At 39.8% G+C, this 25252-nt stretch overlaps 2 protein-coding genes across 3 annotated transcripts; both read right to left on the reverse strand.

Moving 5' to 3' along the window:
• Positions 1-1436: 1436 nt before the first annotated feature.
• LOC149735654 (F-box/WD repeat-containing protein 4-like) lies at positions 1437-9942 on the reverse strand. The gene is made up of 9 exons (XM_089878497.1): positions 9583-9942; positions 9137-9223; positions 8404-8622; positions 7773-7908; positions 7064-7161; positions 6560-6622; positions 4793-4933; positions 4215-4356; positions 1437-2381 (listed from the first exon to the last, which is right to left on the reverse strand). Exons 1-9 carry the CDS (start codon positions 9759-9761, stop codon positions 2268-2270), a joined length of 1179 nt encoding a protein of 392 aa, XP_089734623.1. The 5' UTR covers positions 9762-9942; the 3' UTR covers positions 1437-2267.
• A 2551-nt stretch (positions 9943-12493) lies between these two features.
• Positions 12494-24951, reverse strand: LOC149735655 (uncharacterized). 2 transcript variants are annotated; one of them, XM_089878495.1, is made up of 6 exons: positions 24526-24951; positions 23395-23437; positions 19420-19497; positions 17611-17782; positions 16073-16179; positions 12494-13867 (listed from the first exon to the last, which is right to left on the reverse strand). In XM_089878495.1, exons 1-6 carry the CDS (start codon positions 24567-24569, stop codon positions 12989-12991), a joined length of 1323 nt encoding a protein of 440 aa, XP_089734621.1. In that variant the 5' UTR covers positions 24570-24951; the 3' UTR covers positions 12494-12988. The 2 variants fall into 2 exon arrangements, with proteins under 2 accessions (XP_089734621.1, XP_089734622.1); XM_089878496.1 differs by lacking the exon at positions 19420-19497 and having other exon boundaries at positions 24526-24945.
• Between the last annotated feature and the right edge of the window lie 301 nt (positions 24952-25252).

Below are 25252 nucleotides of genomic sequence, written 5' to 3' on the forward strand. Positions count from 1 at the left end.
TAAATATCCTGATCGTGTTTTAAATAATTAACAACCGTCTATGGAATCGAGGATACGGTTTTTTATTCTTTGAATGTTCTTTGTTTACTATCAAATGTAACGAGACGAAAAAATAGAATAAAAAAATAAATGGCATCGCATCTTTTTCTTCCCTATATATAAAACATTACAAAATATAAAACAATTTTTCATTGCTGGCCTGACAGCTTATTGTACACCTTTAATTTATGAAAGTATTAGAGTCTGCTTTACTGTATATGCTGTAGCCTATTGTGTGCCTCAATACAATGCCATGACGTTTCCCTTCCGTTAACAGGTGGGTCTTACGCAAGCGCCGTAATGGTTACTGATTACCCATTCTTATTATAAAGGAAGGGAATTCACGTTGTCAAGCGAGAGCATCATTTGTATGTTTAGCAACGAAATGAGGGATCGGCCGGGTTGCTAGACAGGTAGTGGAAGAAACCACCGCTGCTTTTGAAAAACGCAAAAATCGCCATGATAAAAACAGTTTTTACATATAGTAGAGTGGGGGAAGATGGGACACCTCCAGTAGGCTACATAATATTTAAACATCCTGATCGCGTTGTAAACAATTAACAACGGTCTATGGAAGTCGTAAGGGTACGGTTTATAATTCTTTGATTGTTCTTTGTTTACTACCAAATATGACAAGAAAACAGAATGGAAAGACGTCCCATCTTTCCTCACCCTACTATATATTGTTTTATTAAACAAATTGTGACACAGATTGTGTAAAATGAAACACTACACCTTCTGTCATTCTATTGAGTTCTAAAAATAGACAAGATTGGGTAGCGCGCCTTAATTTCTAATATTTGTTTTGAATGTGAGCAATGTTAAGAAACTCCTACAAACGAATGGCTGATACAGGCATCGGTAGGGTGGGGAAAGATGGGACACCTTTTCATTCTATTTTCTCGTCCCATTTGGTAGTAAACAAAGACAATTCAAAGAATTATAAAACCGTATCCTCACCACTTCCATAAACTGTTTATCCTCACGACTTCCATAAATGTTTTAAACACGAACAGGATATTTCGATATTATGTTCTAAAGGTGTCCCGTCTTCCCCCAATTTCACTATATTATTGAGTGTAACTGCATACGCCGATCAAGTGCTAACCCATGACTAACTATTATATATATATATATATATATAATCAACACAAAACTTGATTTAAACACGGATTATAACAATATATATCCCGAGTCTTATTCTGCATTAAAACTAACCGCTGAGGTTAAACTAAAATTTAGGTATGATTTAAATGCACTGGCATTGTTCAACTTTAACAAAACTAATGTTTACAGTCTATATGTACATATAACTGCGAAGTAGGTTTCCGAGAATTGATGTAAACGACTTGCATAGGCTACCTCATGGAAGTTTACCAAATTACGTCAACAACGAATTGACGTAATGTTAGTCGTGTAATGCGTTAGAGGATCTTATCTTCCCATTTGGTAGTAAAAAAATACATTTTCATTATTGTATAACCGTAGCCCCGCGACTGTAAAACAGGGTTGTTAAGTGTTCAAACACGATCGTAAAAATGGGACTTATAGGTGTTAACGTTCCCGATTACGCCATATTACCATAGCTTTAGTCGCAGCTTTTAAAACTGTAACTGTATATAGCTTTACTCTTTGGCGATTTTTCGAAATAAGGCACAAAACTTGTATGATAAATATATAGTACTCTGGGGAAAGATGGATACCGTTCGTACATAACGTCTCATATTTCGTAACCGTGCTGTTTAAAACAACTAAACTAACAAACCGATTTTAGTTCCGCGAGGATACCGTTATAAATTTTATAATAGTTCTTTGTATGAGACAAAAATAATGAAAACATGAACCATCTTACCCCAAATTACCAGTACGAAATTAAAACCTTTTATAGTAGGGTGGGGGAAGATGGGGCACCTTTTCATTCAATTTTTTAGTCGCATTTGTTAGTAAAGAGAGAAAATTCGAAAAACTATACAAATCGTATTTTCACGACTCCATATACTGTTGTTAATTGTTTACACGATCAGGATATTTACATACTATGTGCTGAAGGTGTCCCATCTTCCCCCACCCTACTATATAATAAAACGATTTCACTTTTCTAGTCTTAACCAGTCAAAAATATCTTTACATTTATCGAAAATCCAACATGATGTTTTAAAGGTTCGGAACTAAATGGTTTAAAAACGTTATACTAACAAAATATTGCACTAAATATACACAAGACTTCTTTATGTAAACTCAATAGCAAAAAGTCCTTTCGCGAGCGCGGCAAAAAGGTGTGTCCTTGTCGTTTGGACGGAGTATACAGGACTGTTGACATGCCGACCACCAAAGTAGAATGACTGTAAAATAAATACAATACAGTAGGAAAAGAGAAGATGGTGCGCTTTTTCATTCTATTTTCTCACGATCAAAATATTAAGAAGATATTATGTTCTAAAGATGTACCATTTTCCCCCACCCTACTATAGATTAAAATTCTAAGGTTTAAAGTAGGGTGGGGTAAGATGAGACGTGTTTTCGTTTTTTTGTATTATTTGGTAGTAAACAAAGATGTGCTGATGGTAACCCATTCTGAGCACTATACGTTATAAAGTAAATACACACTGTTCTTTTAACAAATCTATCAAAAAAAAGTTTTTTTCGGTTATTTATTAAAAAGATAATAAGACTTGAGATTTTGCAGCTGGGTTTTTATAAAAAACGAGTTGATTTATCAAGTATATAAAGAGTGTGGTAACGAAATAATAGATATGAACATTGCTTTTGATGACAAATTACGTGAAACGCTGACAGTTTATTTGAGAACCTTCTATTTGACATTAGTGTGCGGTATAAACGTCAAGTCGTATAACCGGTAACCTTGAAAACGTTTATCATTAATAGGATCCGTGTTACAACTGTTGTGATTGTATGACGATATATGTATGCTGGTAATGTGTATAATTTGTATTTGATTTGACAGATACGAACAATTGACTGAATGAATGAATGAATGAATGAATGAACGAATGAATAAATAAATGAATTAATGAAATTTAGTTGTTTTATGCTTGCATGTTGTGACAACGACAGTTGTTAGAGACGTTCATAAGTTTTACAATTTTTTATACAGCTTTGAAGAACAAGCATTCATTATACCAAATTAAAATAAAATTTGAATTTTGTTTAGTATTTTAGAAACTCGAAACGATCAAAGTTGAGTGATTTTTTTCGAATGGAAAATCCCATGCATCCCACCACAGCCATTTTTTTACTCCAGCGGTCGAATTTGCGGTTTTAAAACTCATTTTTATTAAAAGCTGTTTTGTATTTTAAACTTTAATGGTAGCTTTAGATCACACTTGAGCATATCTATCAATACACAAATTGTTATTTTTCGTTGGTACGCCCCTTAAATATTAGACGATTATTAACCAACCAACATTAAGACAATGGGGCCAACGACCGCTTAATAGCGTAATTACCAAATAGAACATAAATCTACATTCTTAACAAGAATCTGGAAATCTTATTTATAGACAGTATGTTTAAAGACTTTAAACACATATGTTATGGTCTATGACGGCATAAAGAGAAAGTGTTTTATCTATTTATAAACATCCTTGCTCAAACAAGCACGTTCGATTTTTTCTAGTTCAAGGAAATTGAACGAACGTGTTTGTTATGGATTTATGTCTATCCTTTAAAACTATTATTCATTGAACTGCATTCATTATACCAAATCCTAGAAGAAAATACGGGTCCATGTATATCTTTTAATACTATAATCAGAGTTATCTATAGGTGTAGACATGATTTAACTTGTACGCATGTGTTTGGAACGTGTATTTATAAACCATCTTTACACGCACACTTTATTTTCAATTAGAACTCTAATGTTTTTTAATGTTATTTACATATTTCTTACATTGTTTCGTCTGTAGGGTGTAACGGTCACGCCTTTTATCCAAAACATTATTTACTTCTTTTTTATCAATATGCGTGTTTTAACAACTGTCGTTTTACCGTTACTACCCGTATTTTCGCTTTTGCAAACTCTTGTTCTTCGTTATCGTGGCCGAAGAGACGAAATAAATTTATTCATTCATGTGTAAAAAGTAGGTGGCCGTAAACTATGTGATACAGGCAGGGGCACTGACCGCTCAGGGCGAACATTTCTAAAACACGGTTACCTGTAGGCATTTCGTCATTCTCATGTCCCATAACCTGACGACACCATGACGACATGACCCTGAAACGATCATGTGACCACAATCCGTTGTGACGCAGTAGATGGTATTGTCATGCGGTTCCTCCCAACTTCGAACGCAGTGGCTGGGAAATGTAAATGAATATCAGTAACCGCTAGACGGTGCACGAGAGCAACAAATTCAATAATGGCTCTTGAAAAAACGAATCATTTTTTGTTGTTTTTAAAAAGTCGATTTTTTATAAATAAATTCAAAGAGATATTTGGAAAATTTAGGGGTTGCTTGGGCGTTATATGAACGTTTCAAATGAATAGAAACGGCAAAATAAAAGGTTTAAAACGTTGACGATCACGGCCGGTAAATTAAGCCCAAAACTTTTAAAAACATATTACGGCTATTACCAAAAGTAAACCTTATTTAGGGGCTAGCATTTCCATCAACTATAACAACATTATAAATTTAATATCTATATTTTGATTTCACCCAAAAAATTAGACGTTTTAGAAACTCTTAGCAAAATCCCATGCGTTCTAAACTTTATCCATAAAAAAACTCCTTACCTATTAGATAAACGACTATCCCATAGTTTGATGTACGTGTCATATCCAGCTGAAACTAATGTGTGGGGCCCCGTGTACTCAATGTCAAGTGGTCCGCCGCCCAGTCGGTGATTTTTGCCGAGTTGGTGTAAAAATTCGCCTCTGAATTAAAAGAATAAGTTTTGGCTCAAAAAATACGAAAAGCATAAGACGCCTGGGTGTTGGGGTAATGGGTCAAATCTGGTTGTACCCCAAGTCCATCACCTCATCCATAATGAATAGAGCAAGATAAGGTATTTAGCGCAATACGTATAAGGAAAATGTCAAACATATATATATATGTATATAGTAGGGTGGGACAGCGTTAGCACATAACATCCAAATATCCTGATCGTGTTTTAAACAATTAACAACGGTCTATGGGAGTCGGGAGAATACGTTTTATAGTTATTTTAATATTCTTTGTTTACTACCAAATGGGACAAGAAAATAGAATGAAAGGCGTCCTCTATTTTCCCCAACCTACTATATTACAAAATGTGTAACGTCTCTAAAAAATTGTTGACATTTTTTAAAATTTATTTTCCAGTTTGTCTTAACGCTGTGGTAAGGTAAAAAGGGGTTAAAGTAAAAAAAGTAATTCGGCATGTTCGACCGTTTATTATAATGGTAGTGAAAATTGTTTCGTCTGGTTCAAAATCGACCCAAATTGGATTGTTACGGTAAATTCGGTAAATTCCGCAACAATGCCTTGGGTAATTTAAACATAATATGAGACGGCTTTTTTGCAGTGGGCATATATTGTTTCAATTGCTTACAAATGTTGCCAATAGTAATGGTTACTATTACTGCCAGCGTAATATAAGGCCTTGGTTAAAATTAAAATGATAGACTGTAATATCTAGGCTAAAACGTGATTGTTTTCTACCGTTTACAACGCGGGCGTTAAGTGGCAATGGCAAATGGTGTAGTACTAATATTAATTATTGATATAGTAGGATGTGGTAGTAGGATAAGACGTGTTTTAATTCTATTTTTGTCCCATTTGGTAGTAAACACAAAGTGTTTAAAGAATTTTATAACCGTAGCCACGCGACCAAGAAAGGGCGTCCTTAATTGTTTAAAACACTCTCAGGAAATATTGGGTAATATGTGCAAAACGTATCCTATTTTACCGCACAGTACTATACTAATAAGAAGTGGTCAACCGGAAAGGGACTTGTATGATAACTCGTAAGCAAGCACGAGGTGCGTATGAAACAGTACACCCGTGTTTTAGCGACCGTCCTTTCCCTGCCACGAGGATAAATAAGTTACAATCATTGGTTCATTGAATAAATCGAAATCCAGACAATTTTAGTTTTAGTATGGCTGTCTGAGAATACGGCAATCTGGTATGAGATCTATGTCGTGAAGAAAGGCACGTCTAAGTAGTTGTAATCCTTCACGAAAGGGGTTATTTCTACCAATTTGTACATACACCGTGATGCGGTTTGTAGATATGGACAAAAGCGAACACAATCGCAGAGCGTGTGCTTTGCTATTTGCGTGGGGAATCTGCATATAGGGCGTCGAGAACGCAGTAACGCGACACTGTCGATTAGACGGGACATCAATAGAAGAGATTCTTTTCCAGTTTAGATTTGGTAGCCCCGAATTGACGAGATAGTAACTTGAAACGCGCATTAAAACCTGATGCGCCGCCGTCGTTTTAAGTCGTACAGGGTCAGGCTTGTTTACTGGTAAGATCGGTTTCATTTTATTGTAATAATGGCGAGGAATGCGTACCTGCTTAGATCCCATACTCGCAAGGGGTGGGCACGAATTCCACTGGTTCCGCTTACAAATGAACTGAAAATACAAAAATTAAAAAGTAGTATATGATAAAAATTTACACATAAATAAATGGTTTTTACTTTTACATAAAAAAATAATTTGGGCACAGTAGTTCGTCTATCCCAGAGGTTATGGGTGCGCGCGTTCGTCTATCCCAGAGGTTATGGGCGCGCGTTCGTCTATCCCAGAGGTTATGGGTTCGAGGCTTGCGCTATCACCATTATATGGGCGTTAATGTTTGTGGGCAAGACATTTAAAGTTAACGGCAATTGCTCCAACCCAGTGGTTCCTAATGGGTTGTCTAATTGGTCGGCAACACATTAAAAACATATTCACCCACAAAGTTACATACGTGGTAACTCGTAAGTGGGCGCGAGGTTTTGAAACAGAACCGTGTTTTAAGGAATGGTGCTGGACTGCCACGCAAGAATAAATAAATAATATTCATTTTCTCACCTAAACTTTGGGTTAATTCGTAACGAGAGAACTCTGTCCATCGCGTTGGTCGAGCTGCACTCGGAGACGTTTGTGAAATCGTCGTTAAAACGCCAGATCTAGTAAAAACGATTTAAATTGCGTGCAACAGTAATTTCGCACGCAATAGTTTCTAGTTGAAATAACCATAGGACTGAAACGAATATACTGTACATTTAATGCGGAACAAGTAAATGTAAACAGACAGTTACAGAAACATATATGTGCGTTCACGCATTGTAGGCGTGTGTTCCGTTGGTAAGACACTTAATGGCAATTGCTTAACCGAATGGTTACTGGTTACTATAGTGAATTTTCCAAATCATAAGCCATGAAGAGAAAGGAAAAAAAAACAATCTATCAAATAGTTAAATGTTATAAGAGGCGACTCGTACACAGACACTATATGTGTACACCCGTGTCATACAGTCTGTGTTATAAAGTTTCCTTATCCTGTAGGGTTAAATAAGTGTCATGCAATTAAATTAAAACAGATATGAAATGCAATACTTTTTTGTAACGTTTTCAATGCAACACTTACACATACGTGCTGATATGCCAGGGGAACTGCTGGCAATTGTCTTTTAATTATACATATGGTCCCTTTTTGGATTACACATATGGCAATTGCCCAGAAGGTCTGTTTTCTACCCATACGTCTAACAGACCAAACAAATATTAAAAACCTTACTTTTAAATCTTCTTTTCTTGATCCAGATACAATGACATTATCACGAAAATCAACGGCGTGCACATCAGATTCATGAGACTTTGTTTTGATTCTTGTTTTGCCAGAATTAAGATCTGTCCAACTTAAATAGCCATTCCTGTAGAAAAATCATAAACCTAATTATCTACAATACTTTAGACACTTATTGTCTATAGTGCCTTATTAAATAGACTATGTACATATTGTTTTCAAAATGATTAAATTTAGTTGAATTAAAAAACAAGCTCACGTACACTGGGCAACATAAAATTAATCGTTTGAGCCGATAAAAGATTATTTGAAATCAGATTATTTCCTTGTCTTTTTTACAACTAATTATTGAAACTTCTCCAAATTTACAAACCTAGGTTAATACAAATACTTTAAATGTATACAGTGATGCAACCAAGGGGGGGTTAGGAGCTCACGACCCCTCTCCCTTTTAAACCCCCCAAAAAAAATTGTTTTTTTTTTTAAATAAAAAAAATTTTGATTAAAACCCCCTTTTTTTTTTCTGGCTGCGCCACTGAATGTATATATAATATATATATATAAAACATTTTAAGTTACCAAAACCCATAATAATAACACCGCAGCTGGACCTACAACCTACCACCCCCCACATACAAGTACATTGTTGTGAACACGGAATTGATACACATCATCTCCATGACGTGGTGTGAACATTCCTTCATGTTTGATCACTGATCTTCCCATGCGTTTAAGTTGGCAGTTGGAGGAATTGACTTCATTTTTCAAGAGGTATTTCTGCACAGTATCACCTTGGGTGATGTATAACTTCTGATGTGATATCTCAATCCAAGGCATAAAGCTGAAGAGTGATAACGGTATGTTTGGTAATGAATGAATGAATGAATGAATGTAACTTATTTGTTTTTGTGTGGCGGAGCAATAACAGTCCTAATAACACAGATGTTCTGTTTTGTTCATACACCCTGTACCCACTTATGAGTTACCACTTGCTGACTTTGTGGATGAACTAACTATTTAGGGTGATTTTTATGCTGTATGGCTGACAATTAGACAACTCATAAAGAGCCACTAGATCGGACCAACTTTCTTCAAATATTTTGCTCAAGGACATATCTGTCTACAATGGTAGCAGTAAAGAGCCTTGACCCCTTAAAGTGTGAGCTATATTATCCAGATGTTATTAGACATTACTGCACTCACTGTAGATATTGCATGTTCAATTCAAAATAACATTTGAGACGTCAGCCTAAAAATTTACCCACCAAAAAAACATTGAAGCTTTATGCAAACAGAAGTTCATCTGCAAATGTATTCAACAGCACAATATAAAGTAAGTGATACATTGCACCTACCTTCTTGGGTATCCTTGTAGTTTTAAACAGTATCCAAGACCCTTGGTCCACTTTTTTGATAAACGACATTGTTCCTTTACAGAATTCCTGCAATGAAAATTTAATTACATGTTAAACTTAATAGACAATAAAAATAAAGAAAATATAAGAAATCAATATACCTCAACACAGACTCTTTTATAATGAGTGTTAAGATTTATTGTTATTTCTTGTACATTTTAACTATAGTAACATAAAGAATGCAATACACAACATACATTCAGAGAGTTTGTGTGTCTGTGCCACACTACTATAAAATGGCGATTACAGAATGAATCAATGAAAATATAAGTTACTAATTTCTCCTGTGCTCAACTTAAAAAATAAAACAACCAATGTTTGTAAATTGTCACAATTTTTAAGACAATTTTAACTGTAATTATAAAATATAGCAGAAAAGCATTTACCCTGGGAGTAATGTTTTGTTGAGAACTTTCTCGTTACGAGGCAACCACACCGCGTTGCAACTCGCAATTGCGTTAAGCTTCCTGCAAACTAAGCAAACTTGTGCAAGTGATACAACGTCTAAGAACTTAAAAATACCGACGAGTAGCTCGTCCGGTAAAGAGACCAATACATGTGGCATCACATTATACAACGTGGTCTGAAAGTTGGTTTAATGTAATATTTAAAGGCAAAACTATTAGGTTTAAGTTTTATCGGTTAACAATATGACAATTTGGGATTACATGCTAGAAAAATGTATGTTAGATATTCGATAAATCAACTTTATTTCGAACTAAACAGCTACAAAACATTAACTTCTGTAAAAGAAAAACAATGTTTTTGGTAGAATGGGAATTCCCCTACTATATTAGAAAAGATGCTTGCTATGTTACTCCCCGTTTTGGAATTTAAAAATAAGACGATGGTGGACTATTTTACTTTATGGCATAATATAAGTTGTCTGTGATTTAATTATGCTAAACTAATGTTACATATCATATATTGGTCAGCATTAGGTTAAACATAGGTCGCCTTATCTAATATTGCTATAACAAATGATTGGATAAATGACAACAAACCTTTTCCTGTTTAATTTGAAATATAAATAGGACAATGTTGGTTTCTCACGCGACTTTCTGTGGTATGAATATATTATAAATTGTTTAAGCTGTATATATCAACAAAACAAGTAATTTTAGTTTGGGCATGTTTGCCCTCACGAATTCCAAAATGGTTTATGTTCAGACAGGTTACAAGGTATAAATAGGTTTTAAATAACCCATTTTTAAACCGCTTAAAGGGAATGCTTCCTAATAGAAATATATATTTCTTATATGCTGCTGGAAATCCTCCAGGCGAGTATATTAGGTTACAGAAAAGATAAAATGTTTTTACACTATAATCATAAAACTTGATACCAGTGTTTAATCCTTTAACCCGAACCGCAGTAAAAGGCGAAGAACCCGAGAAATGCTGAGACAGAACCTACTTTGAAATTCTTGCCAGATTTTATCTCACGGTCCAATCACAAATTTCGGCTTAGCTAAAACTGGAAGGCGCCCAAGGTTTCGGAATTATCTCATCTGACCACTCGAGCGTGCAAATCCCAGTGTGAAAGTAAACAACACATAAACAAAGGGTATGTGTGAGTGACATGATCAAATTAGAAGTCGGTATTTCCAGATTTTCATACAGGCATACCTATGAACGCGGGTATGCGAAAGATCCACACGGGCTCGTGTTCGACACAATATTTGAAACATGACTACAACGAATTGGCGCCAGGGCAACTGAAAACATTGTTACGTCTTCCCTACATCTCGAAGGAGGAGTTAATTATAGCTTAAATCGATAGTTCAGTAACGGGCCCGCCGCCTCGCCTATGTTTAATCACGAGGATGAACGCTGTGTTAAAAATGATCAACTGACAGAGATATTGTCGCATTGTGTCATGTATGTCAACGTCGGAAAGGAATTACTTCGTTTTGTTTGACAAAGGCTTTGATGACAAAAGCGTTAAAACTTCGGGGTAAACACTGACAGGGTTTGACTGGCAGTTTGGGTAATGTCGGCGCTTGGAAAAACCTCAGCAGTATTTGCACTGATGTGAAACTATTGTCGACTCGCCGGACAAGCGGGCAATAATCGAAGAATCGACGCTTTTGCAGTCACTTACCCCTCCTTAACGCCCACGCGTACACAACGTTGGCTATAACGCACCCTGAGCAGCGATAGTTCCATCACGATCTCGTATTTGCCGTGCAAATAGTAGGAATGCGCGGGCGCATGCCAACTGACCCTCCCAGTTTTACAGCCGATGGTCTGGGAACCCAACACGAATAGCAGAGATTCCGTACGCGAGAAACACGGCTGTGATTACTTGTCGTAATGTTTGCTGTCGCATGACTTCACCCATCTTATAACAACAAATTGTAATCCCGATAATGGAAGAAGCGAATCGAAATCAAACCGGACTTGTCCGGAACGTGGAAGTGACAAGTTTAAACTATTTGAACAATTACGTCGAGGGCTATTATCACTCAGTGTATAAACTTTGAAGTGCCACTCAACCCCCTACACGCCTTGAAATATGAGATTGTTAGTGCAACTTTAAAGTATGCGTAACATTACAGCCCATGTTATCATGAACGTTTAATTGGATCATCAAAAGGAACGAAGAACAAACACAGTCTACAACACAGATGCTTACATTTTTACAACGTAAAACGCGACTTTGAAGAGTGACATAATCTAAAAGATTTCCCAGCGGTTTATGTATCGTTAAACTTCAGATCTTCGGTTACTAGACCAACACGTAAGTGACATGACAGTAATTGACGGCGTTTTGCAGCGGCTGGCGCGGCGCACAGCAACTTATATCATCGTTTCCTGTCGATTGCATCAAAATGAATGAAATCATCACCCGCACCAATCGAATCATAGAAATAATACTATCATTGATCATGACGCAATCAACGTTTGAGGTTCATAGGGCGCCGCGTGTACCATTACTGATTGCTGTGGATTTTCTCTTCTGCTTCCCAGACGCGCCGCAACTCGTATGATTGTTTCTAGCGATTCCGTAAATTCTTCAGCCTTTTGATGCCCCTTAATTTCGAACAGTAAGTGCTGCTCGGTTAAAGCGAAAATATGCGATGGTTGTTTATTTGATTTACGAAGCACGGGGCGTTACCTACTTCCTGACTGTCTACTCATAGTCGGCATTGTGACGTAACTGTATACGTCGCCGATTGATATTGGCCTATGGCCACAGTCGAATTTCATTTTTGATTGCTGTTCGATTTATCTCAATTTTCTTGCCCGCTTATCTAGTGCTCTCGGTCTCCTAGTACTTTATAATGGAACCCAAAATTTACTGAATAATGTTTTTATTGTTTTTGAGTAATAAATAGTAAAAATCATATCAAAAGCAATATATAGGCAATCGAACGCACGCCCTATATAGAAAGACGCAGAAGTCATGTAAGAGGAATGTGTTCAGAAACCGGTTGAGAAAGAGTAAGGAACCGGATTAAACCAGTTCCGACTGGAACCAAGGCATCCACAGAAATAACAAAAATACAAAGACGTTTGGGGAATGTTATATTGACGTGGCTGGGCCTTGCGAGTTTTTAACGAATGGCACCGCGAGAAAAAAACACTACATAAAGATGAAATATTGCACTCGGTATAAAAGGACGGTGATAAATGAGATCCCGGATCCGAAATTCCGACGATCATCGGCGCTTTCCGTCAGCACTTCTCCAATCTCAACGAGTTGTCCTCGCCTCCGGAAAAAACTCCTATTTTTTCGGATTTACACCTCGAATCAAGCAGACTCGACGCGTTCCGTCTTTTTTGACCAGCTCATGTGTTTGCTCGTTTTCGGTTCCGCCGACCGGTTTTCTGTTTCCGACCACGGACTTTTTTCGTCCGTCTTCTCTGTTTCGGTCGCCGCCTCCCGCTCCGCGATCGTTGTCTATGCAGGCCCGGTGCTGTAGTCGGGGTTCTAATAAACCCGGCTTCGGGTTCGCTTACAGAGTTTATTGGGAACGGTGTTGTAAAGGTCCCAGTCGTAGGTTGAAAGTCTGAATCCACTATATCAGTAGGAACAGTAGACCTCCATTTCGATTTATGTCTTCTGTGTTTTCGTTTCTTATTTTGTCTGCTCCGTCTAGGTTTATTGCGGCGAGGTAACTTTCGATGCTTTGGGCTCGAGTACAGCGGATCCATGGCGGACACTGTCCCACCTGCTGGCGGTATGGTAACGTCAAGTCTACGCTGCTGTCGCAAAACAGGGTACAGACTCCGTCGTCGTTCGATTTCAGCTTGAACATACGGAGGTAGGGTCGACAAAGTTCTGGAAGAGTCGGCGAGCATAACTTCGTCGGCGGTTGATGAATCTCTAGTGACAGAATAATTTGGTCTTAAAACAGATAAAGGGGCTCTCTTTTTCTTCTTGTTATGTCGCTTCACGTCCCTTTCGAACTCGCCAATAATCCATTTGTACTTCTCGTTACTGGCAGCGGTCGGGTTCGGTACCATACCGCTGGATGCTGTACACTTCTTTATGAACATTTCATCAGTGCCGATTTCTTTGGTGTGTGGACCTCGCTTTGGTCTGCCGTTTGAATGGAAACCAATATGCCAATCGCGAAACTTAGAGTTCGAAAAAGCATCAAAATAATTTTCCAACATCTCTTCGAAGAATAGGCACTTCGGATCGTTGATCGCTTTTCGATAATTCTGAAAAGTAAATAAAAATTTGAATACATGGCTTGTAATAATAAATAGAACACTTTAGTAGATTGACAACCGCTTAGGTCAAAACCTTCAACCAGTGGTCAACTGTCAATATTGCTGTTATAGGTGTGTTTATACACGTAAAGTCCGTAGGAAGTGAGTACCACCAACTCGTGGACGCAGGACAATAGTTGCCTTAACTTGAGGTGTATGCAATATGAGTAACAATGGCCCTAATGACGTCATAACGTGGACATTTGTGGTAGGGATCACTATCTGAGTGGTGCGGCGGGGAGAATTTCGTGTGAATCATTTAAAGCGAAAGATAACAAACTAAACGGAACTCGACGCGCCGTGCGGAAGAGCAAATATGCAATGAATCACGTTTAAGAAGTTCCCACAAACCACTTCATTAATTCTTATGGTGATCGGAAGGTGTTTACGTAAGAGCAGCAGTATTGCCGCATCAGCACTTGGTGCCTGCTGTACCAACGGCGGGTGCTGTCGCCGACTGGCCATGCTGTAATAACGCAAGCCTCTACCGTGTAACTTTGCGCCACATTAACAACAACTACAACCAGGGAAACTTTTGAGCGCTTTTCGGCTGACCGCGGCCGCGATTTGAGCAGATACAACAGTACAGGACTGTACAGGTACGCTTGTTTGATTTGAGCGACTTAATTGACTGAATATTTTCTTCTAAAACAATATAAGACCCGGCGGAAATTTAAGACCGCTTCACGCGCAACAACAGCAGTGAGGTGCAGGCCGCCATCATAATTTAATTTTGGACGGATGGGGCGTTATAGTTTATGTTTGCGAAGATAATTATAGATCAGTGGTTCTATCGCGGCGTCGCTTGCTTCGCTACTGTCGCCATCCGAATTCTACGGTCGATTTCGCCTCTTAGTTCACGTGACCCGTTAAAAAAGTCGCGCGCGCCGCATGTCGTGGGACCGAAAATTTACGTGGTCGCTCGAGCGTGTCCAGAAATCGCCGAATTTCGTCGACACCGCCCCTAAAGCGTCGAAGCTGATTTGTTTGCTTTTCTGGGAATTGTTACAACTTACAACTTTTCCGGCCCGTGACCAAGGAGACTGGCCGGCGCAGGAAATTAGTTAATTGCGATGAAACTTCCATTCAGATCACCACCGTGGATCCTGAGCTAAGCCTTGGCAACTAACGGCGAACATTCGGCGGTTTCTTTGGTCGTCTCGCGTCTTTCGTTCTTAACGATTTGTAACGAAGGTGAGAACGCGTGGATAAATATGTCCCGGTTCTGCTGACAGTCGGCAACCCATAACAAATAAAGACTTATCGGCTAGGCGAGGTGTAGAAACATTTGCTACTTAACGGAGTTTTAAGCGTGTGTACATTACTTGGTTGATAATTTCAAGCAGCAACAAAGTGGCGCGGCGTGGAGATGTTATCGGGTAGCGAATCGAAATTTGCGGGATGCCGAATGCTAATCTCCCGCCACGTATTTTAAATATCCCGAAGTGTTCCTCGTGAAAGCCACGAAGCCAGTAGCATGCGTATAGATACAACAAACATTTGTTTCCCAAAACTACGTGGACGCACTTGCTTTAACATTTCCTCAAACACAATTTTGATGGGTAGAATCACCGTCACGCATTTTGAACCCCATAGAACGTAATGGGTGGGGCGGTATACCCCAAACTCGCACCAAAATCTCACCCCAACGCTCTTGAACGCTCCGATAGTTTTATACCGCGACGTATAATTTCCGTTTACACGTGTGTCGTGTTCTAACAAAGTGGTGGTATAGCGTGGGCAGCATTTTATGGACATTTACAGCTTTTAGCGGCCATTGTACGGGTTGGGTGGTCCTAGTTTTATATGAATGTCGTGTAGCTATTATATGGAACCAAAAGGACCCAGGACACCTGTCCGTTTACGAGGTTCAATTCAAAAACCAAACTCATCACGTAATCGTTATGTAATGGCATGTTTCCATGTTTAAAAAAGGATTTAAGTATATGCTGAAGTAAGATGAGACGTTTTCACTGTTTTTACCCGTACTATAAGGTAGTAAACAAAGAATATTTATAGAATTATATAACTGTAGCCTTGAGACTCTAAAATGACGTTGCTAACTGTTAAAAACACGATTGGAAAATATGGGGCTTAGGTGCTAACGGTATCCCTATCTTACCCCACCGTACTATATTTCACACCACAACCCACCTTTCCAACTAGTCGTCCTCTTTTATTCATGCAAAGAAACCGTTCAGTTTGGACGCCTTGAATCATTATCCGACCCCATAAGCCTTTAGAGTGGATTATTAGTTTTGCTGAAAATAAACATAAGATTTTAAAATACAAATCATTGTAAAAGTAATGACTAATAATTGAATACACAAAAACGATTAAATGTAGTAGGGTGGGGGGAGATGGGACACCTTTTCATTATACTTTCTCATCCCACTTGGTAGTACACAAAGAGCATTCAAAGAATTATAAAACTGTATCCTAACGACTTCCACAGACTGTTGTTAATTTGTTAAAACACGATCAGAATATTTGGATATTACGTGCTAAAGGTGTACCGTCCCCCCACTCCACTATATAAATACATAACTGCATAAGTCATGTTGTTATCGTATTTAAGTGCACAGTATGCACCCTCAGTACAGCGCGCGTTTCCAAAAATGAAACTCTCGCGCGTGTTGAAATGTTTAAAGTTAGCATTCACTGATAACACCATCACTCATCAAGCATGGACAAGCCTCTTTAACCCTGGACGGGGAGCGCTGGACAGAGTGGTCGTCAATTAATTATCAGCAACGGTGTCGCTGACAAACCGCAACAAATAGCGCTTAGTGGCCACGATTAATTGCGACAAGCATGACCTTAGACTGTGCAGTTTCGGGGACCTGAAATCTAAATATTAGCGGCCGATGGCAGATTGGTGTTATTGTCTTTCTCGCGGGCGAGCTGTGACACAACGTATCCATCATCATTCCTTCCGGATTGTGACGAAATTTTGTTACGGGATTGTAACGAAAATATAAAGAAGAACTATTGTTTATGAGCAAACGTACGAGGCAACCTGAGCGGAGGTCCACCGCGCTAATCCACTTTGCCAGATTGGCGAACGGGACAACGAAAATCCTATGCCTGACATAGTTGAGTAAACAGGCGACCGGAAAACGTAAAGAAACAGTGGAACTGGTTTGCACGATCACTATAATCCGAGGATCAGCAGGTGCTGTTACTAACGCGTGTTCATACGATTAAGTCTGAAGGTATACTCGAGCTTCGAAACTTATGTTTGAGATGTATCCGCTGATTTTGCGCATACGATCCATCAGGATTAGTGTAAAAGTAAGTTTATGTTTGGCCCTGTTATACCACCCTGATATTAACACCAGACTGGAAACCACAGTGCAATGCTAATGACATGTAATTTAAGAATCGTATAGTACGTTTTCGTGACTCATAAGTGTAGTATAGTAGGGTGGGAGAAGACGGGACACTTTTAGTACACAATATCCAAATATCCTGATCGTGTTTTAAACAATTAACAACGGTCTATGAGAGTCGTGGGAATACTGTTTTATAATTCTTTGATTTTTTGTTTACCACCAAATGGGACGAAAAATAGAATGAAAAGGTGATGTTCATCTTTCCTCACCCTTCTATATATATAAGAATTGTAATGTGTTTTCGTGACTCATAAGTGTAGTGTTACGTGTTAGAAGGTTTGCATAAGCCTAACTTACCATGATTGCTGCCTCTTCTTCCTCTCCCGTCCACTTTCTTGCCGAGTATTCGAATGTGGTTCGAGGTTCGTTTCGAGTAAATCTCACAGTATCTTCTCGTGGAAGAAGATTGGCTTACGTTCTCTTGAAATATTTCGCTTTTAATGTAATCTCTGATGTAATTTGGCGGAATCTGCAAAGCAACGATTGCACAGATGAGAAAATCATCGCTTTAAATGATAGAAGCATTAAGTAGAAGCGCGTGGAAGCGAGCCACTTGGCCTTTGCTGACCCAAGCTGCAGTGTGACAGGCGCGTCCGGTGTTACGAGTATACAAGCCAGCGCTCGTGGCACCAACCGTTAATTAAGCCAGCGCTTTACACAATGGTGTACGACTAATCTAATGTGTTGGATGGATATAAACGGTCGCGGAAATATAAGCATCGCAGGCAGGACCGACCAACCGAGAATCCGCTCAAAATATTGCTCGCTTTTAAGCACAGAAATCGCATTACAAAGAGCATCCTAAATTTTGAAGGCTCGTTTTTCTTTCCGGGAACTGGGACGCCGTGTCGCGTTCAACAAAAACAAGTTTACCGCTTAACTCAATAAGTCAACCAAGCTGCAACAGAATAAGCAAGCGAGCAATTAGCACGTGCAACCAATCCGACCACAAGTATTTCGTGTATCTGCACTTTACATAACACCGATGGTACCGATACCTGCGCTGGGCCATCGCGACCAAAACGAGGCATTAAGTTACTTGCACACCGTCTGCAGATAACACACGTCATTTGTGACGTAGGTAATCCGAGACGGAGGCGACAAAATCTCATAGATTAAGTCAAGTGCGCGATAAATTAAGTTCCGAGTTTTATAAAGAAACCAGCGGTGCCGGCGTGTTATAATCTATATTCCCGCTATGTAAACCGATCTACCACTGCAGGTGTTGTTTGCTGGGCGCGGTTTCTGTACCACGTTTTAAACGACCTCCAGCACCCTGCCAGGTAAACGGCGTGTTTTGCCCGACTTTCTCACACGTGGCCCGCGTTCTACGTTACCTGATCCAGGCCCAGCTACTTGACCGCGAGTCTAGCCCGGCTCGGTTCTCACGCCTCACCCGGCACAGTTTTCTAGCTCAAAAAGCGGCCGTCGCTAATGGGTGATATAGGCCAAAAAAATTTGCGAATTTCATTGATAGGGACACCACGGTACATTCCAGTGAAACCGCATCTATAAAGGTAACCTGTATTTCCATTTACCTCAGCGCACCTGGCGCTTTACAAATACTGAGTGAATATTTCTATCACTGTAAGTAGTGGGCGACACTACAATGTTATGAATCAAATTAAAATAGATCCGTACGCACGAAGCAATACTGAACGTCTATTGTCCGCTATATTTAGCAGCGAGGCCAGCCAAGCAACAATCAGTATATATTAGTGCGGATTCGCAGTTGATACCACCATCTGCGCAGCGGAAGCGTTTGTGTTAATAAAGAGCATTTTGCGATTGATTTTTTCAGTCTGCCTGATGCCTAACCTTTGCTTTAAAAATGTCAAAACCTTTGTAGATGATCAGACCGCCTTGTAGGCGTTTTGAAGCAGCATTTTAACCCGCGAAGCTTTGTATTAGTGGCCAACGTTTATTTGACATTCGTCATCGGCATGCGCTGATGCGATGTCATTATATGTGATGGTAGCCACCCGAGTGACAGGCCTTGCTGTTTGAAGCCGATTGTGGGCGCAGTTTGCCAAACGAGCAACAGGTGATAGCGTGCAAGGCCAACGGTCCGCATGCCCCCAATGTTGAAAAATTAACCAAACGCACTCTGCTGCTAACAACTTCGTTTTGTCTGGTTGGAGCATAAACGTCGCCTCCAGCACGTCCGGAGCCTGCCGTGAGCCCCTAAAAATAAGGCACTTTTAATTTGGAGTGTCTTCAAAGTCGTTGGCCGCCGAAAAGGAAGAGGGTCCAATGAGCCACTGTGTATGACCAGCGGTCTCGTGAAACATGCTGGAGTCTAAACTAAACTCGAGGTGGGTGGTGCCGCTGCCCCCGGAAACTGCGCCGCCCCTGTGCTCGCAACAGTGTTTCCGGATGCGAAACCCAGTGTTTTCGACAAGAAAACACCGTTTGCCGACACCGCGCAGTACACAACATATTTTCGGAGTAATTATGGCGGATTTTGTTGCGTAGTGCATAAAGCGAGAGCGGCGAAACACGGTAATCCCGCCGGAGTGTTTACATATACACATATTCAGCGCGGCCACGAAAGCCGGCGACCATGCGCACCCAAGCGTAACAAAACACGTGGCTGAGGTTCCGCGCTATACAAATCATGGGACCGATTTTAAAAAGGATCGAAGATTTCAAATTAATATACCGACCGCGTTTCCCTGCCTTGTTTACACATTATATAGACGAACGATTACCAGAAGCCGACTTGCATTTCTCCATTGCTGATACGAGACAAAGCATTTTTTATTTTAAAACTCGACGGGTCCACAAAAATGCTCTGGTGGCGCGTATTGGGACATCGATTTTAACGGGTTTCGTTTAAGCTTTTATAAGCTGTTAGTGCTTGGTGATGCCTGCACACATGGGAGATATTTTAAGCCGATGACTTACAATAGATACATGAAGAGTATGGTGCCGTTAGATAAACACATAGGGATTTAGACCGCGGACCCGCTAATGACTTTGGTAGGTTTTTAATTAAGGATGAGAATACATTAATTAATTTTTTAAGGAATGCGCATAATATTTATATGAACTTGGGTCTATAACTTGCAGTAGTGGGAATTGCAATCCGCGAATGAACTCAGCGGTCACCGGCGCTAAAACAACAACGCTAAGGGCATTGCTGGTACATGCGGTTTGATCATAGAGCATGATGCGCATGGTCGCACGTAGATGATAAGAACAGGTGCATTTGAAAGACTGTTCAAATTTCTTAGTCTAAAAGACCAAAGTATACCGACATTCTGACTGAAATTTTTGACTGAAAAACCAAAGTACGTCGGAACAAAAGTTAAGACGATTGCCGGTACTGCAATTTAACCTGATAAGGGGAATGGACGTTTTGAACTGCGTACATTCGACCGATTAGCCACCCGCGATATAAACGGAATCTGATGCGCCCTACTATAGGGGTTGTTGGATTTTGTTGCCACCTGAGAACGACCGGTCGCAGAAACAGAGCCGTTCGATCAGAGCGACAATTCCGTTATCGCAGCAACGATCGGACAGTTTTCACTGATTCAGATGCTGAGCTCGACTCTGTGCATAGCTGGTGCGGTCTGCGTTGCAGACATGCGATCGCAAATGGAGGAATTTTAATTGAAGAGCCAGATTTTTCGAACGACAATGAACTTCTCGGCAGAACAGTCGCATCCGAAGTGGCGTGCGGCCAGTGTTGCAAAGTTTGCCGAAAACGGTGGCGCAGATTTGTATCGGAAAGAGAACTCTGATTTTAAGCTGGTAACACTGGCCCGGCTTTGTCCAACGGTGGTAGACAAGTGTGGGAAAAGCTGGCGGTCGGTCACCCCGAATCGGGTTTCAGTAAGTTTTATTTTGCTGCCGGACAGTAGCCGTTGCTGCAGTGTTTACACAAGGAGTTAAATTAAATACATGAACCGTGGGCCCGTTACGCAATGAAATTTAAGTCTCTTCCCAAGCTGGGCTTCAGTAGGGTTGTCCAGACATAATTAAAAATCTATTATGTAAGTGTCCGAAGGCATATTTGGAAATTTTTCGAGTCTAGATGGCAGAAAAGGCAATTTTGAAACCGTCACGGCCAATTTACGTAAAGGGATGAAGTGTCTACGAACGTGAGTTCGATTTGTTACAAAAACCGCTGCAAAATACTTCAGAAATCTTTTTCGGCGCATAATGAGAGAAATTGCCTTTGAACTTTGAGTTCAAGTCTATAAGGGAGAATCAGGTAACTGACAAACGTGCTGAGATGCACGGCTTAAATTGGTGGTGGCGGCCTTGAAGAGGAATAATTCCGATGAGTCGATTTATCGGGCCTCGCCTTAAGGGGTAAGTGCCGCCACCATTTGTGCGACGTTTGCGGAGCCGTAATAATCATGTGTTTTCTTAAGCGACGATCGACTTTTGCCACTTGTCGATCGTTTGATGTTTTCCTAATCTAAACTGGGATCTTCCAGTCGCAATCGCCGGTGGAAACCGCTCGGCAGTTAAAGAGCAGCTTCGGGCGCGTCATTTTTAGCATTCGCAGGTGCTGAAACGGTTATCGACTACTCCGCCCCCATTTGTTTTCGCTGGCTCTTCTTGTGTATTGTAACGAAAGCGCAAAGCTCGCTGTCGAGCCACACGGGCGACAAAATAATAAACAAAACACACGATGTGCAATTACTCCAACCTGGGCGAGGATTAAAGAGCCGCAACCGTCTGGGAACATCAGACATTTATCCTCTGCTGGCGCAAACAAACCAAAAGCTTTTCGAATTAAGAAATTATTTGTGCCCGGCTTAAAAAAAGAAAACCGTATATTTACAATTCCTTCTCATTATAAAAGATCGACTACATAGAAAACTTGAGTGTATATCCCTTTAATGAGTTTAATCGTTGCGAAGTTGTCAAAATATTTCGTCCTTCTGCAAAACTTAAACCCCTTAACGCGAAAAAAAATGTTCTGCCACGCGACAACCCGCACCTGCAGATACTGATTAGCAGGGGAGTTATACAGCAATCGGAAATGGGCGTACTAACATAACATGTTCTACGAACAAGTCACATACGTTTACGGTTAGCGTTGGCGCGTGCGGAGCGATACCAGCACTTTGCTAGGGAGAAATTTTACATTTCGTTGACAGATGACGGTCATAAGACTCATGTACTGTCTGGAGCTAAATGATAAGAATTGAAAAGTATTTCATCGTTTTGTGGGCGTGCTGCATTCATTTCTGCAGTGATTATGTTCTTTTTATATCTGCTGTGTAAATCAGACGGATTATGTCATGGATATTCTTTTCCTGTATTGGACTGTATTACAGCAGTTCAACATGCGGACAAGCTGTTTAAAATTATCATAATGCCTTGCCTGTTTATTGACTGTAAACTGTTAAAGTCATAAATGTATTTACCAAACATTTAAATATTGCCGACGAGTAGCTTGTAGTTTATTAGAGTTCAATGACATTACGAAAGCGTCCACTCATACCGTGCCGCATGTTTTGTTTTCCAGCTACATATGTAACTTGGGTTTTTAATTCGCAATCCCATAGCCGTTGTCTATAATCAAAATACAATCAAGGGGTCATGGGACAGATTTTGTCGCTCGTTTTTATCGGCAAACAATTACACTTGTTGCGTCACTGACAGGGGCGTTAGGGAACATCTGCGAGCGCGAGGCGTTTTCAATACTGTCCGAGATGCATCGCGCCGACGCTTTGTCTCTCTGCATTGTTTACGCCGGGGTGTCATCTGTTGCACTTGTCCTACCACACTAGCATGTGTGACCTGGCAGTCGCCAAGCGCTTGTGAACAATTAGCGCCGGAAGACGAGCGATTATGCGCTCGCTTTTGATGAGAACGGATCCTCTGATTGATGTAACGAATCACGAGTTGACGACGCGCCAAGAACATTGAACAACAAACACATTGTCGAACGATATAACAAACTAAGTCATTTTCGACCACCGGCTATTTAATTCTACTTATCCCAGAAAAGACCTCGTTGCATAAATATAAATCATGCGAGGGAAATTATTTTGACGGAAACATAGGCCGGGGATTTTACAGAACAAGTGGTTTAGTATGCAAAAGTAGACTTACCCCGCTGGCTATGTCTCCGAGAACGATGATACCCAGCAAGAACCTGTAAAACAAAGTTGTGTTATTTCGCCGAAAACACCACATGTTTGTATACCGATCATTGTGAGAAAATAAGTTATTTTGGACCGAGTTTCCCAATTTAAACCTAAAAAATGTGGACTTTAATTTATTTTCAACAAAAACAAGATTCGGGAAATTTAAGATCCTGAAATCAACATGTATTCTACGTCATCGGACACGTGACTCGTTCCGCACCGACGACCGCGTAAAGTCGCAGCTAAAGGTCGCGAAACGGGAGATCTTGTTTTTGGGGTCGAACCCATATATTTGGCATCGGCGAAAACTCCGTGAATGTGAAACTCAAACTCGTATAAATAAGTTCTGAAGCGAACAAGCGGCTGGACCAAGTTTCTAAAATAACGTAAATGGACACCAAAACTTTGATGAAACTTGAAGTACACGAAACGAATTTATTTACATCAAAACTGCGAACTTAAGGGCAGCAGGCATTTCTCAGTGATAATAAAACGCCGAGAAAATACGAACATGATACGTTTATAGATCTTACTGCGACAAGAGCTCGGGAATAGGAGGACCAAAACCGCATAAAATTTCAACAGACTCTTTATCTGTATATCTGGACGGTTAAGCGGTTGCAAATTTTCAACATGTTTACCAAAGTACAGTTTGCCCAGATCGTTAAAGCGCTTTGCATTGCAAATATTGTGTAGTGCCGTGTAATTGCGATTCTACGCCCGTTTAACCTCTTGCACGTATATTATCAAAGTCCAAGTAAAATTATTTAAAAAAACTATGTTGCTATCCGTCTCGGTGGTCTCATGGCTTTGAGTGTAACGTTATTTAAACACAAATACACAATGCATTGAATACAATACATGCCGTATTAATATGTTTAACACAATACAAACAACCAATAAAAATTCCACCACACGAGCATGTTAATATGTTTTAGAATTACAGATACGGTGGCATATAGTTTATGGTATACAACGTATAATCTAATAGTTAAAGGTTCTGTATGAAAAACTACACGAAGAGTGTATATTTTATACAATTAAAGTATAATATCCTAAAATTTTAATAACTTGGGTTTATTATAATAAATTTTACCTGTACAGGTTCGCGTAGATATCTTTGCAAATGGAGGGTCGCATTTTCGTATGTAATCCAAGAGAAGAATAATGTCCCTTAGAAATCACTTTGATATTCGGATTTACTATTTATACTCGCAATGCATTAAATCCGAATTGACATTATTTAACTACTTACTGAATAAATATACAAAGCATAAAGTTTAAGTTTATTTCTGCTTTCACTTTGCTATTATCCTGAACAACTTATAACAATTCTAACATCGACTCCGAATAAAATTATCTGCCGGATCCTAAAGCTCGGTTTCCCGCTGTGCAGCATGTCCTTCCCGAGGGTCGGCGCGTGGCGCTCCATACCGCTAAAATCTAAGCACACGACTGGGTTGTTATTTTGTCCATTACCAGACGAGTAAAAATAACGAACCGCCCAGCGATCGGCATCGTTTAATGTAAATAACGGTAGGCAACGCGCTTTTAACAAACGCGTTGCTGGAGCCGCGGGAAAAAAGCGACGGTGAGAAAAAGTCCGCCGATTTTTGATGAACACATATCGAACTTGTGCTGGCTACAGCTTACGGTGTTTTGGGCACAAAATTAATGGTTTTCTTCTGCATTTAAAAAAACTTTCAGGGTGATTGGATTGTTCTAACCCACACAACAACAATTTGCAGAATTCCAAGCACGAACGAGGGTAAACAAACCAATTAGCAAAATCTGCGCATTCTTTTCATACGTTGGTATTCGTA

This window comes from Ciona robusta, chromosome 5 (assembly GCF_009617815.1).
Source record: "Ciona robusta chromosome 5, ASM961781v2".
Lineage (NCBI taxonomy): Eukaryota > Metazoa > Chordata > Ascidiacea > Phlebobranchia > Cionidae > Ciona > Ciona robusta.